The sequence below is a fragment of the Populus nigra genome, chromosome 11 (genome assembly GCF_951802175.1).
Source record: "Populus nigra chromosome 11, ddPopNigr1.1, whole genome shotgun sequence".
Taxonomy (NCBI): domain Eukaryota; kingdom Viridiplantae; phylum Streptophyta; class Magnoliopsida; order Malpighiales; family Salicaceae; genus Populus; species Populus nigra.
The window spans coordinates 13,856,147-13,872,322 of NC_084862.1; the positions used below are offsets into that span (position 1 = coordinate 13,856,147).

The window sequence follows — 16,176 nt, forward strand, 5'->3', positions numbered from 1 at the left end:
CATTTTTTTTATAATTTTAATATTCTAATATTAAAAATAAAGTTTTTAATATATTTTCATGGAAAAAATACTTTTAAAAATCAAGCGATGCTGTAAGCGGCTACTGTCTCCATCTATTTGACTAGGCAAAACATTGCAAGTTGCAGATTGTACCTCCACTCGTTGAAAAGAAACAGAACTCTATCTTACACATGCTTGGAGTTAGCAAGGGAATCTACCCACAAAAGATATGAATTATATGCCAAAAGATGCAGAAGACAGGCAGGTTTTCAGAAGAACACATTGTGTTATCCCGTGAGGACACCGGCATAAATCCAGAACGAGTATAATTATCTCAATTGGCGGAACTTTTGTCATTTGATGCCAGGTTCTCAGTTGAATCTTAATTCAATGTTAACAGGAATCAGCCAGTAACTCCAGTATGCGAACAAAAAAAGAAAAAAAAAAAAAAAAGAGTTGCAACTGAGTGCATGAGCATAAAACTAAGGCTAACACTTCTAATTTTGGACCACGAGCTAGCAAGGAGTATAGAGAGTGTGGCTAAACTGTACAGAATACCATCCGGCACTCCACGAAGGTTGCAAAAGGTTGTGCATGCATTTTCTCTGGTCGATGTACCTGGGATTGAAGATAGACGACAAAACAGTGCTTCAAAAGTCAACCAATCTGTAATCTGGAAGTCAATCATAGTCACCGTTTACCGGAGATTGGGATCCTCCATGACCTGTCCTTCCTGAAAAATGAAAAACAACCCATGTCAGTTGGTGAGTCCATGAGCGGGAGAGGACAGAGGGGGGAGTCTTATATATTTACCTGTAAAATCATAACCTGCAGTTGTTCTGACATCTGGACTGCTCCTCCAATCCATGGTTCTTGCAGATAATAAATGCATAGTGGAAGGTTGCATTGTAAATGGATTGCCTCCACCTACGGTAAGAAGGTCATCATTTCCCCTCGCTGGATTCCTCACAGGAGATTCAACTGGTAAGCGGAAGCCAAAACTTGGTACTGATGCCTTAACTGGTGATGGAAGCTTGCTGCCAGATGCATCACCTTTTCCACTACCATCCTTCTTGTTGTCAAGCACAAAAGTACCGACAATGACCTGTGCACAAACAACTAATAAATCATAAATATTAAGGACATAATCACGCAAACATTTTAAATGTGGAACAGGATTTCTACGATCTGGACCCTCTTTTACATGCATGTATGTGCTTTCAAATGAAAAGGGTGGTCCTCAGCCATAGTTTGCTCCCTACTTCATACATCACATATTTTAGAGAAATTGTATATTTTAAGCAATACCTGCACAGGGCCAGCAGCCTTTAGAGGTCCACCAACTCCTCCTCCAATGATCTGGCCATTTGAATCAGAAAGGCATACACTGAGGCCACCTGCTCTTCCTCCCATGTCAGTACGTATATAAGATCCAGACAGAGAAATGATCTCAAATCGGCCCTGATGTTAAAAGAGTACGCAGGAATGAAGAATTAATTTCTGATCACCTCAGAATATCATTTTTACAACTTTAGCTAGCACTTCAAATTGTCAAGCTATTTCTCAGAATATAAAATTTTATCAGATGTAGTATCAATTGTTTATACAAATAGCAAGCTAATATTTAACCCAGACACTATCAGAGAATTCTTTGGGCACACATGAAAATAATACAAATGCTTCCAGTTCTCAGAAGCTAGAAAGCAACACAGTATACCATTTGATTTTCAAGAAATACATTAAGTGAGATGTGGATTTTTCTCAAAGATACTGCTGGCTGTATCATCCACAGGGCAGTCAAGATATACTATATCAACTAGTCTTTCCAGGCAACAAGAACAAACCGTGATATCATGGAAATGTACTAAAAATGGTGCTCTCAGTTATCTTTCATATTTCCCTGACATTCAGATTTGTGTAGTAGTAGAACTAGACCACCTAAGTATAGGTTCCTTTACATGTCTGGCCTTGAATTTTCAAAAAATACTCTATGCCAAACCCCATACTATTGACACATCCTTTCCAGCCTGCCCAACCACCCAGGAGATGAGTCTTATTTTCCTAAGTGCAGCAGTTGAAAGTTTGACACTATAACACCACTAACCAGAAGTCATTTCTCAAAACCAGTGGGGCGCTTGGACCATTATGAGGCTGCTACTTTGCAGTTGTAATGTCGTTCTTTCTTATCATATAGCCTTGAAGGGAACAATTTGTTCCCTTCTTAGATTTTGTTCCTTATGTCATCTTTCAGAAGTACCCTTCTTCCAGTCAAATACAGAATCATGATATTGAAAAAGATATCCGGAGGCCATATCAAAGAAGCATAAGTTGGCATGCTTCTCAAAGCATGAAAGTTGGCATGCTTAACAAAAGAGAGTAAGTTCTGAATCTTTTTATCATCATTATTTTCCTCTCATTTTACAATATGATGTCCATCTGAAGATTCAAGGAAAAGAGAACAGAGTTCTGGAATTCAAAAAAGTTACATGCTCATAAACAATTACCTCATATGAAATGTTGCCTCCTGAAGTTGCTGGTTGGCGAAGAGATACATTCATGACTGAACCAGATGCAGATAGAATACACATTTCACGTGTGCTTTGTTGCAGGAATTGAATGATTTTCTGGCCAACATCCTGTAAGGAATTTATTTTACTGAGGAATAAACAGAGTTTCATGTATCTACAAAAACCACTATTGGCATCTCAACTACCCTCTTGATGCAGCAACTAATTCTGAATAGATACAAGAAAAGACTTCAAAACTACATTAATCGTGATCTATCCCGCCCCAATCACATCCCAGATCCTTATGCTTGAATGCCCCCATGACTCTTGAGTATACAACTCAACCACATAATGTTGTTCATCAGAATAAGGGAACTCTTAACTGACAGTTTAAGAACAGAAATATTCACACTATACACCTGCGCATGACATTTAAAGGAGTAGCTTTCCAGCATGTATGTGCAAATGACATACCACAAAGATCCAATCACCTTGTTAAACATTTAAAATAACAAGTAAATAATCATAGATTTTCTAGACACTTGGAAAAATCACAGAAGGAACCAAGACAAACCAGTGATCAACAATCAAAAACACATGCAGTTTCTTACCTTGACTGACTAATATCTGGACATCTACATGAAGAAATTCATTAGAAAACTTTATCATTTCAAAAGGAACAGGAATGGAATGTGGCTGAAGTTTTTTTAAAAAGGGTAAAAAAAGAACCAACAGTCAATGACATGATAAAGAAATATTGCAACACCTGGCAAAAGGAACCTGGGAAATTTTAACAGCCCAAAAGTGGCAAACTTTTAACATTCAATCTGCCATCACAATCATAGAGTCTACATTATCAGATAAATACTGTGTCCGGAATTCACAGACACCATATATATAGAGTCTTCCATTGTCAACTCTATTCTTTGACTTCCAATTATTTTTCCTTTCCTGTATGGAAACCACTAGTATTGTGCATAAGAACTTGGCCAACGAAGAATTTTAGATTAGTCTTTTTTATTTTTTTCATTTTCATATTTAAAACTTCAATATGCATGTCAATGAACACTTTCTCACTTTTTTTTTCCACAACAACAAAAGGTAAACCATAAGCTATAAGACAATAAAAATTTAATCCACTTCTCGTTTATCACATATCTGGTAGTGGCCAGCATAAATATTTGTTTTAGGATGCGATCAGTAACCTCCCACCACATGCATCTCTGATAATAGTCCAGCACACAGTACATCACTCAAAATATCAAAACTCCATGTTCTAAACAGATCTCCTCAAGTATTTGCAAACATAAACCGACCATACAATTACATGTTCTTTAACAATTAAAAACACCGCGTTTAGAACATGGTTAAATATTGACGTCATAATCATCCACAGCTAAAGGAACTGAACCATGTTCTAAACAGATCTCCTCAAGTATTTGCAAACATAAACCGACCATACAATTACATGTTCTTTAACAATTAAAAACACCATGTGTTTAGAACATGGTTAAATATTGACGTCATAATCATCCACAGCTAAAGGAACTGAACCATGTTCTAAACAGATCTCCTCAAGTATTTGCAAACATAAACCAACCATACAATTACATGTTCTTTAACAATTAAAAACACCATGTGTCTAGAACATTGAGCGAAGTCACCAAGAACATTGGCTATCTCCCAGCAAAGAAAACATGAAAAAGTTAACAATTTCTGCATATGCATACCAAAACTGAGCAGCAAGATTACACGAAAGCAAAGGAAAACATCCCTCCATGTCACAGCTAAGTATATATTTCAGTTTTACATCAAAAGTTTAAAATTAGATGTTCAGAAAACCAGGCTAATCACGGATAAATTATGCTTCCCATGAAATTGAAAAATTAAAAAAAAAATCAGGAAGTAAATGAATCCATGTTTTTAAAAGACATGAGCGGGTTGATGATGGTTTTCCACCCTTTTAGCCAGTCACTAAAAGAGCAACTCCATCAAAGCAACACAGTGCTTGAATATGTATTATACACAAAATTAAAAACAAACAAATAGTAGACAGAGCTAAGGAATTTTCATTAAAAAAGATTTTTCTATATGCTTTCTTAGCATGTGAAAGATAATAACCAGATAAATGCATTTATAGGCTACCAACTCATCACTGATAACAGTACTGTAATCCAAGTCTCGGGAGTTTCCATACCTCACCCGCAGCTACAGTAATAACATGTGGTGTAAAACCATGCCCAGCAGTGCCTGCAATAAAGAATAAAAAGCAAGATGGACAAGTGTTTAAGCTGTGTAATAAAATTAATATAATTTGAGTAAAGAAATAACTCAGAAGGAATGCAAGTTTACCATTTACAAAAAGATGGTGTAATGAAATGACATTCATGTATGGACAGTCTCAAAAACAGAACAACAAATATCAGTCTCATAACATACAAAGTTCTTAACCAACAAATGACATTTTAGGGAATGAGTGTCAGTAGCAACTCCAAAACTAATTGAAGAAGGTATTCCCAATTCCAAAGAGCAAATTGGGATCATATTTGCGGTTAATAAATTCAATAATCTCCTCTTATTTGACTAGAAAAGACTCCCAATCAATTATACTCTGAAACAATTTCCTAGTAGCACATACAGTAACCACCTAAAAATTGCACGCATTTCTCAAATGCAAGTCAGACAAATTCAATTACATCAAAAAACTTTCTCTACACATTATCAAATGCAAACTAAAGTTTTTTACAGAAAAGAAAATGCATTAATAGTGAAAGAGAAGTACAATCACAAAAAGGAGGATAAGTCAGCCTCCACTTATGGGCACAGCATACTAACAAACTATAAATTTAAAAACTAAAGTAACCCAATCTTGCTGAGTATCAGCTACGTTGAGCTGCTGCTTAAATTTGTGAGTTGGTTTTGGTTAGATTGGTAATTGCGTGTGGACACATTATGCTTAGGAAAAGGACTTTATTGTTGAAGTTCGACTTGAAGAAGTTTTCCTAATGAAGGACCTTGTTGCTTGTATAAATAGCATGTGTCGTGACTATATTGTGTGTGCCTCCAATATCGATGATGCGTGGTGGCAACCAAAAGTAGTGCAGTAGCCAAAACCTTTAGCCAAAAGAATTAGTGCAGTATTTTTCATGAGTGGTTTTTCTTGGGTATAATTTTGGGTTTTGGGTAGTGAGGTATTTGAGCAGTGTTTAATTAGTGGGTGTAATCTGCAATATTTGATAGTGAAATTTTGTGGAGAACAAAGAATGGTCATAAGGCCTAATATTCACTGAGAAACAGAACATCCAACAAGCAAAAGACTGGCAGGATGATCAAGCTCGAAACTGAGATGGGAGTTAAGAATGATATGGTTTTATAGCATTTAGAACTAGCAAAACAATATAAAGAACAAGGAATGCTTGGCTTAGCAGAAAGACAAGATCATGTAACCATATCAAAGAGGCATGCAGTTAATGGAGCCACCAATGAATTGTTTGGAGGAAAGAGAATGCGACAGAAAAGAACTGGGGTTGATGAAAATGAAGCCTCATTAAAAAACCTTATATGCAAAATATTGCCTAGATTTCTTTTCCATTCTTTGGATCAAATAATCAAAATACTTGATGATGAATCCACAAACCAAAATGAACATACACATTGCAAAGTAAAAATAATTGCAGCCTCCATGACAAATTATATGACCCCAACAGGGTCAACAGACTAGTACTTGAGCTACGAGGATTGCAAGGGCCCATAAAGACAGCTACAACCATTGAACATCTACAATGGCAAGCCCAACAATATTAATAAAGTAGCTGCTTTCTGATTCCTTTCAATTATATACTAATACAAATTAAGAAATCTTAATATCAGCAATATTGATCAACCAGCACCTCTTGCACTATTCTGCTATACCTAATATGATATGCTTTATTGCTAAAGGATGTTCAGAGAAAACCCCATGTGGTAGGATAAGCACAATTAAATACTGTTAGCTCAATTTTCCCATCAAATGATAACTTATATAAATGCCTAATACTAGAATAAATCAGAAACTAATGTAAATAAAGAATTTCTAGAACAAAGAATAATCGACTTGTTTGATAATACAAAAACCAATGAATATGACCCAACAAAAAAAATAAGCAGCGGAGAATACAGAAACCAATGAATATAACCCAATGAAAAAAAGATGGATTATGCAATGTAAGTACTCACAAGAACAAAATGTAAACCCTCATTGATTCAAGAAAAACAAATTCAACATATCAAAAGACAAGATGTCACTAAGAGATAATGTGCAATAACCTCCCACTAAGAGAAGAGTTGCTAGAAACCATCATAGATACAAATAGCTTGTAGAACTCATCAGATCAAGCACAAAAAAAAATTTTCAAAATTACCAGTTACCAAATACAAACCCTCACAGAAAATGCAAATTTCTAAACACTTGTCGCAATTGCCTACCACAAAAAGAGAGAAGCTTTTCAATTCTTGGGTGTTTAGGAGTGTGGTAGTGGTTGTTTTTCAAAGTTCTTTTCATTTCAAAACGCATTAAAATAATATTTTTTATTTTAAAAAAATTATTTTTGACATTACAGATCAAAATGATTTGAAAATATCAAAAAAATATTAATTTGAAGCAAAGAAAAAAAATAAAAAAATTAATTTTTTTCAAAAGTGCTTTTAAAACGTGATTCCAAACACTAAAGCAGAAAATATTTTTTTTTTTAAGCAATCGCTCTATAATACTTGAGCAGTTGTGAAGGAATTACATTGTAGAATTAGTTAATTCGCTACACTCCACATCAAACCATAAAAAATAAAGATATTTGGAGTCACACCCACCCATTGTCAATTTTTAAGATTTCGGGGGAAAAAAAAACCTTAAGACAGACTCATGCAATGCCTCGAACACAATTGAAAATTCCAACTAACTCAAATTTTTCAATTCCAACCATCAAAGATGAAACCTTTTAGGCAATTAAACAACATCTCAGAAACAAAACCACCCAAAGAACAAAAAACAACCGATGAATTTCACATTCAACCACTGAAAGATTTGAATGAAAAATCACATTTTCAAAACCAAAGACCAAAAAACATCTCAAAGAAGCCACCAGAAAACCAAAAACCATATAAATGAAAAATTGCACATCTTGTCACGGTAAAATGTTAAACAAATACATGCAAGTATCATACAACATGCAAAACTTCAACTAATTGGAAAATTTGGCATTTACACCTTCAAAGGCCAAACCTTTCAAGCAAATACACGTCATTTCACAACCACGAACACCAAAAAAAACAGCTAACAAATTCAACAATTTACACCACTAAAGACAAAACCCTTCAAGGAGTTAAACCACATTTTAAGATTCAACAATTCGCAAACAAACCATAAAAGGGTTAAAAATCCTTTACCAAGAACATGTTGAGATTTCTTGGAAGAAGAGCCTGAAAAAGAGGAGGTAGTGGAAGAAGAACCAGCTTGGTGTTGTTCCTTCCTTTCTCTGGACGCAGCAACAGAAGCAGATGTAGCCGTTTTCTTGGCAGCCAAAGCCAGCTCAGGAGTCCCATACTTTCTGGGCCTCCCTCTCTTTCTCTTTGCTGATGTTGCCTCCACTGGTGCTCCTCCTCCTGTCACTGTAGCCGTGGTTGAGGGTCCCATTGAATGAGGGTAGAGCAAGTGGGACCCGGTAGGGGTGGTTGAGTCTGTGGGGTGATGAGGTGGCAGGAGGCCATTGGGGGGTGATGGGGTGTTGGTGGTGGTGGGAGTGGAGGAGAAGTAAGAGGTGAAGTGGTGTTGCTGCTGCTGGCGTGGGTCGTTGAGTTCCATTTTTTTTTCTTTTTTCTTTTTTTTAGAGAGAGAGATTTTTTAAAAAAAAAATTGATTTTGAAGGAATTGATTTTTTTTTATTTGGATTCGAGAGTATTTTAGGGTTTTTATTTAAGGAGTGAGAGAAAAAGGAATTTTCAGATTTCTTGATTTTTTGGGGGGGAGAGAGAGTGATTTATAGCCGATGGATTACTTACTTGATTGGCTTGGATTTTATGATGATGCATATCTTTGTTTTCTTAGCATATCTAGATAAACCAATTATACTATATTAACTCTTTTAATGTTAATTTTAAATTAATTGATTAAAATATTTATAATATTTAAGCAGTAATTATTAATATTTACTTGATAGTTGAATTATAAATATAAATAGAAGAAAAAATATATATATAATTTCGTTAAAAAAATAAAAATATTTTTACTTATTAAATACTTATTTCTTTAATTTTCAATATTTATTTAACATGAGAGATATAGACATTTATAATAAGAAAATTCATATACCGTTCCACTAAAAGTTTTATCTATTTAAAAATCATATATTTTATTTTCTCTTGTTTTTTAATTCTTTTATTAAATAAGTATTGGTAGTTATATCAAATGTTTTTAAACCTGGCCTGGTGATCAACCCGATCTAAGACCCGGGTCAGTCTCTTTTTATAAATTAAAACAATATCGTTTTGGTAAAAAAACAATTAGTCAATGAATTATAATCAGGTTTTTGACCAGGTTACCTAAATTTTTAATTACTTTTATTTTGTTTAAATCTGGTTTGATTCCAGTCGAGTTCTAAATCAATCTGTCTAGCTAGACTAGATTTCAAAACTATAGCTATAGCTTCTATACTATAAACTTTCTTAGAAATATGTATTTAAAAATAAAAGTTAATTTTAATTAACATATAAATTAGTCTTAAAATATTAAATAAAAAATCATATAGTTTGTCTCCGACAAAAAAACTAAGACTAGGGGAATAGGTTTAGCAATTAAATTTGTAAAAATCTCGAAAATTCACTATTAATTATTATTAACAAAAATTAAAAGAAAAAGGTATTTTTAATGGAAAATACCTCACAAAACACTATTTATTACAATAATTTTTTTATTATTTAAATTTTATCATTTAATATTTAATTTATTGAAAATAAATTTTATTTTTTTATTGCAATTTACTTTCTATATGTTTACTTAAATCTCATTACTCATATCACGGATTTGATGGAATAATCATATTTGCTTTAGTTTTTTTTAATTTTATAATTTAACATCTTCAACATTAGTTAACTAGTAATTAGGTTTCGTTATTTATTTCAGTTTATTTTCTATGAAATTATTTTGATCTCATAATTCAGGTCATAAACTTTATAAGTTAACATGGGTAGACCAGGTCATTTTATTATATATTTTTTTAGACTTCAGTTTCATCATTTAACAATGAGTTTATTAAAAATTAAACTTCATGATTTATTCGATTTGTTTTTTATAAAATTATCTTAGTCTCATGACTTAAGTCGTGGGTTTGACAAGTTAACCCGAATTGACTCAGTTCATTTTTTTGGTTTGCTTTCTATAAGATTATTTCAGTCTCATGACTTGAGCCATGAGTTTGGTGGGTTAATCGGGATTAACTTGCATCGTTTTTTGTGTATTTTTTATTTTTATTTTCAATTCCATCCTTTAACATTAGGTTGATTCGAAATTGAGTTTCATAATTTATTTCGATTTACTTTATATGAGATTATCTTTATCTCATAACACAGGTCGAGGATTTGAAAAGTTAACTTGGATTGATTTAAGTCTTTTTTTGGGTCCCTTTTTAATTATATTGTTTTTCAATTTTATTATGCAATCGGTAATTGAGTTTCATAATTTGTTTGGATTTGCTTTATTTGCGATTATTAAGGTCTCATGATCCAGGATATAAATTTAAAAGGTTAATCCTGATTGACTTAAATCGATCCAATATATTGCTATATATATATATATATTTTTTTTTTAAAAAAAAAAACATTGTTATCAATTTTTTTAAGTCAAACTATAATTTTACCTATTATTCAAATTAATTTTGAATTAGTCAAATTAAACTTGTTATATCAATTCAATTTATATTTATTTTAAAGTTTTTTTATACTTAAAAAAATATTAACTACACAAATATTTTGTTTTAAATTATAAACCAACAATCTAATCGGGTCTACTCAACAAGCAAATTATTCATCGTTTCAATCTCAAAAAAAAAAAGTGATTCATTATTCATTATTTTATTTTAATTTTTTGTTAATGGACGAAATAGCTTGTTTTTCTCACCGTCGGCATGACCCATGGTGCAAACCCAGGAGACCTGTGCTCAAAAGGAAAGAACATACCCTTCTTAAAGAAGTTACTATTTTTGACACAGAGCATAGCGGGGTCTTAAGGATCACACAACAATCCCTGATAACAGTATCTTAAGCATCATGGAGAACTTTTTACAACTTCTGAACACACGTCCATTCCTTGGCAGGAGACAGAAGCATAGCTCATCTTGCTCGCTGTTATGAGAGTTCTCAGGGCTATGTTTGGCCTAAAACTTGCAGTAAATACACTGGTTTTATTTTTCAGGAAAGGATCCACCAAAGTCGTACCATCCTCTACCTCATCTTTCCTCCTGGATTACAGCTATCGGCAAAAACATTTGTGATGACACAGGTGAGAGTACTAAGGATCAGATTTTGTTTATATTGAAAGAGAATCAAGAAACGTTTTCACAAAAATTAACCAGTAACAGAGATATACAGAAAAAAAATCCTGCTATACACTACATTCCAAGGATACAACTAGTTAGGAACGTAGAACGATGGTTTCTCATAATCACTTGATATTGTTCGAATGAATGTTTATTTAGCATGGTGGTGCTCCAATTTTTCCTCAGGATATTCAAGGCTCGTCCTTCAGTGCCTCCCCATCTGTGGTGTCTGTAGCAGATGCAACATTATGTGAGTTCTTAAGTTCCTCCAACTGCAACGAACCATTAAAACAAAGAATAAGGGTCAGATGGGGAACATGTAACAATGGGAAAACATATTGAAAACATGCAGTTACTGCAATCAGACTTTTGTCATGGTTTCTTGCCTGGAAAATATAGCTGGTTAAGATTTTATTAACACGATTACTTTCAATTAAGTATTCATTGGTCGCAATCAGAATGGATGAAAATGGACGTGACAAACTTAAATTTTTAAGCAGACAAACCTAAATTAGTTGCATTTTCAGCTCATTCTCTTCACCTGGTCACCTGATTTCTGGTTTAAAATAGAGTAAATAATATGACTGGCACAGCAAATTGTCATGGAAGATTCATATGCATGTAGATGCATCTACTGCCACCTAGCTGTCTGAATTCGGCAATCATGTATCTCTCTCTATCTGGGCGTGTGCCTATCAAGTCCTACACATATGCATGCTCGAATTGGCGTTTTCCCATCATTTGAGAGTTTAGATTTCTCATCAGTCCATAATACAAATGAATACACATTTTGAGAGAGATATTCCGAAGCCAGTGCCACACAGCTGAACAACAAACTGTTCTCTAGCAATACTTCTATTTGAGCATCACAAAACCAGGATCAAATACAACAGCATTCAGCTGTTAAGTCCACAGTGTCCATGGTCTTTGAAGCATGTCAAACCTATCTCTACGACTATCGGTCATGAGTCATGATTACTTAGCATTTAACTTATAATCCACAAATTAGGGTTTACTAACTTAAAAAAGGAAAAAACTATAATTTCTCACATTTAAGATCAAATTGCCTGATTATAGCATAAAAGTCTCACCTCTTTGCAAGTCTCTTGATGGGCTCCCAACAGATCACCATACTTATTTTGCAACTCTGACATTTCAGCTTGCAGCTTTTCATATTCAGACAAACTTGGGCCACCTAATTTTTGTTGAATGAATCTATCAAAACAAATTAAAACTTCGTTATTTAAATAATTTACTGGATGCATTTTTACAAGAAAATAAATTGTATCAAAAATCAAATAAAAAAGAAAAAAAAACATTGTTTTAGTGTGCAAGTCTATCTATTTATTAGAGTTTGCTATATTTAACAAATACAGAGAAATCAAAACTTACTCAAGGGCAGATGAAGGTTTGTTATTTTGCTCATACAATGCAACCAAGACTACACACAAACAAAAAAAATTTCATGAATAAATAAGAAAATTCACATTATAAGTTAAAAACTGGGGAAGAAAAAAATGAAGCAGAAAGAAGAAACCTTTGGTGAGAGCATCAAGAACTCCACTACTCTCAAGATATTTCCTGAAAGCTTCCTTCTTTGCTTCTTTTTCCTGTATACAAATAGTGGGGAAATGAAAAAAATGTACAAAAATTAAGATCTTGACATTGAAAAGACACCAAAAGTCCAATATTTGCATAAAAAGAATGAAACCCATTTATATAAGAATGCAGATTTGTAGAGAGAGAGAGAGATTACCTCTTTGTATCGCATCATGATCCGTTTGCTCTGATTTCTAGCTCTGCTTCTTTACTTTAGATGGGGATTTTGCTCTCCCTAATCGTCGTCTTGTAAATTTTTTTGTAAGAAAGTAACAATAATGATGTTGCAGCCATCGGTGGGCCTTCCTGATGTAGACACTGTTCGCTTTTTAATTTTTTTTTTAAGTTTTAAATCATTATTCTTATAATTATTTTTGCTGCTTTTAAATATTTATCTTTAAAATAAAAATAATATATTTTTAATATATTTTTAAATAAAAACATTTTAAAAAATATTTTCCACGAGCTTATACTGTACAATGTACAATGATATTATAAACTTATTTAGGTTACAGTTATTTTTTAGAATATATTTTACTTGAAAATATATTAAAATAATATTTTTTTATTTTTTAAAAATTATTTTTAATATTAGCGCATCGAAATGATCTAAAAATACAAAAAATATATTGATTTAAAATAAAAAAATAAAATATTTTTAAATTTTTTTAAACATATTTTTAAAACATAAAAACATACATGGTGTATGTTTCAAACTCAAACCAACAAATCTTTTTTTTAATAGAGAGATACAAACTGTAAGATATTATTTTTTGGATTTTATATTTTATTTTCAATTAATTTATTAATATTAAAATTAAAAAACCTTTGAATGCATGCATGCATGCGAATAATGATTTCTTATATAATTTGGATATAATAAAAATAATATTTTTTTTATAAAATATAAACTTCTGCGGAAGATTTTTAATTAAATTACAACACAATATGTTGAGATTAAGTAAAAAATATTGTTTTAGCATCCTGTCAAAGTATGGGTGAATTATAAATTAATTATTTTATTAAACTAATATTTTTTTTTTGTAAAAAAAAACAATTCCTAAAATTAACCAAGCTAAATTTGAACTGATTGTTAAAAATTTATCTAGATCAACAAAATCTCAACGAGTCAATTTTTTTTTTATATTCAACTTAAAACCCATCTTGAATTAGGTTTTGAACCCTATATTTTTCAAATTATGTTAGAGCTGTTATATTGAAGTTGCTGCATTGAAGAGCTAGATTGTTTGAGAAAAAATGAAGCTGAAGAAGAACATTTAGCTAGCAGAATGAAGGGGAAACTCAGTTAGCTAGCAGTTAGAATTAATTACAACAGAGTTAATACAATCATGTGTTAAAGAAGCAATCAATGAATAATACAATAATTTTCTGTATTACAAATAAAATTCTTTGCTCTCTTGAACTCTCCTCTAATTCTCAATCTCTTTCTCTCATTGTTAATAATGATCTTAATAATTTGATATCAGAGCTCTTTTACAAGAGTAATATTGAGCATAACGATGGTAGAAAGCAACAAAATAAAGGCCTTGGAAGAACATGGAAGGCAGGTAGATGAGAGGATACGAGTTCTTCACTGAGAATTCCAAAAACTACTAATGGAGAATAGAAAATAATGGCAAGAACAAAATAAATGGAATGGACAGTTTAACACTCAGATGGAGACTTTAATGGCTATAATTAGAACACTTATTGGAGGACATGATGCGGATAAAAAAGCAAGAAGCAATTATAGCTCAAAAAGGGTAATTTGAATGCATCAACACCAGTATCGTAACCAGGAGGAGCAAAGAATCAGCCAAGAAGGTCACAAGAATATATACAATAGAACTCTTTCTAAGATTGAACTGGCTACATTCCATGGGGGAAAATCAAGAGGTTAAATTAGAAAATGCAGGAAATTCTTTAAACTACATTTTGTTCTAGTTCATCAATGGGTAGATATTGTTTCTCCTTACTTTGAAGGAGAGGCAAAGGTATGGTATGGAGGATTCTTATATAGTGACCATGATTTAACCAATAAGGAAGAATTTGTGAAGGTCATTTGAATGTGATTTGGTAGTAGAGAAGATGTGGTAGAGAAATTCAACAAATTGACACAAGAAAAAAGCATGGAAGAGTATGTTGAGAGATCTGAGGAGCTCAAGTCCTTAATAAGCATCTTGAATCTCTTATTGCCAAAATCATATTATGTTTCAAGTTTTATTAGTGGCCTTAAGAATGATAGCAGGCTAATATTGAAAATATTAAGGCTCAGAACTATAATATATGCATTTGATCAAGCAAGGTGGCAGGAGGAATCGAGTCTGGAAATAACAAGCAAGAACATATTCATATCAAGAATGCCTTCTTCTTTCAATGGTAGCAGACCACCAAGTAACCTTTTTTTTAAAACTTGACATATAAAGAATGGTTTACTAGTGGGAAAAAAATAACATTTGCTTAAAACAATCTATGAATAAAGGAGAAGACTAGGCTAATGTTATAGATGTGAAGAAAAATTTACATTAGAGCATTAATGTAATAAAATAAATATGAATATAATGAGTGGTGAGGAAAAAGAAGAAGAATTTTTAGAAGTAGAAGAAGGAGAAGGAGACATCAATGCGATAATGACATAAAAAGAGCAGGTAGAAGAATATGGATTATCTCTAAATGCATTAGCTATATTAGCACAGCTCATGGAAAACCAGATCCACCAGACTCCTAGCCGAGAATCATGTATATTAATGCAGACAGATAATGCAGCAACATTATAGAAAAACAATTGCAAATCATTCTATATTTAACTTACTGTAATTCCTCTGTAACTCCTTACATTCAGCATACATTGTGTATAAATCTATGCTCAACAACAGTAATAAAGTGTGGAAAATTTCTGTTGAAGAACTCTGCTATATCTCTCTCTGTTATAATTTGCTTTATGGTATCAGAGCACCATAACTCAAACGAGACTACGATCCCTGCTTCCAACATGTCTCTATCTCAAAATCTGACCACCCAACCCACCTCCCACACAGAGAATCCACTGATTGCTCTCAACATTACAGCTCAAATCAACGAGAAATTAATTCCCTCCACCTTTCCACAATGGCGTGCCCAATTTGAAGCTCTTCTAATTGGGTATGATCTGCTGGACTACGTCACTGGTCTCTCAGTGTGTCCTTCATCTGATGGCACTTCCCAATCTGCGTTGAAAAGAACCCATTGGGTTCGGCAGGACAAATTAATTCTCAGTGCAATTCTTGCTTCCACCTCCACCTCAATTACTCCCCTCATCGCCACCACTAAAACATCTCATGAGGCATGGAAAAAACTAAATCACATGTATGCTAGTCGATCTCAACTGAGAGCTATGCAACTCAAGGAGGATCTTACCTTCATTCAAAAAGGAAATCGATCGATTCAGGAGTATCTCCACTCAGTAAAAGCGTTGGCTGATGAAATTGCTCTAATTTACCATCCCATCTCTGATGATGATCTAACTC

General features: G+C 32.9%; 2 protein-coding genes across 2 annotated transcripts; both read right to left on the reverse strand.

The window, feature by feature from the left end:
- Window positions 1-311: 311 nt before the first annotated feature.
- LOC133706346 (AT-hook motif nuclear-localized protein 14-like) lies at window positions 312-8,498 on the reverse strand. Its single transcript, XM_062131862.1, has 6 exons — window positions 7,929-8,498; window positions 4,705-4,757; window positions 2,505-2,636; window positions 1,309-1,461; window positions 814-1,105; window positions 312-733 (listed from the first exon to the last, which is right to left on the reverse strand). Exons 1-6 carry the CDS (start codon window positions 8,341-8,343, stop codon window positions 681-683), a joined length of 1,098 nt encoding a protein of 365 aa, XP_061987846.1. The 5' UTR covers window positions 8,344-8,498; the 3' UTR covers window positions 312-680.
- A 2,543-nt stretch (window positions 8,499-11,041) lies between these two features.
- Window positions 11,042-12,963, reverse strand: LOC133668232 (uncharacterized). Its single transcript, XM_062088002.1, has 5 exons — window positions 12,828-12,963; window positions 12,609-12,681; window positions 12,464-12,512; window positions 12,163-12,286; window positions 11,042-11,343 (listed from the first exon to the last, which is right to left on the reverse strand). The coding sequence occupies exons 1-5, from the start codon at window positions 12,843-12,845 to the stop codon at window positions 11,263-11,265; spliced, it is 345 nt and encodes a 114-aa protein (XP_061943986.1). The 5' UTR covers window positions 12,846-12,963; the 3' UTR covers window positions 11,042-11,262.
- Between the last annotated feature and the right edge of the window lie 3,213 nt (window positions 12,964-16,176).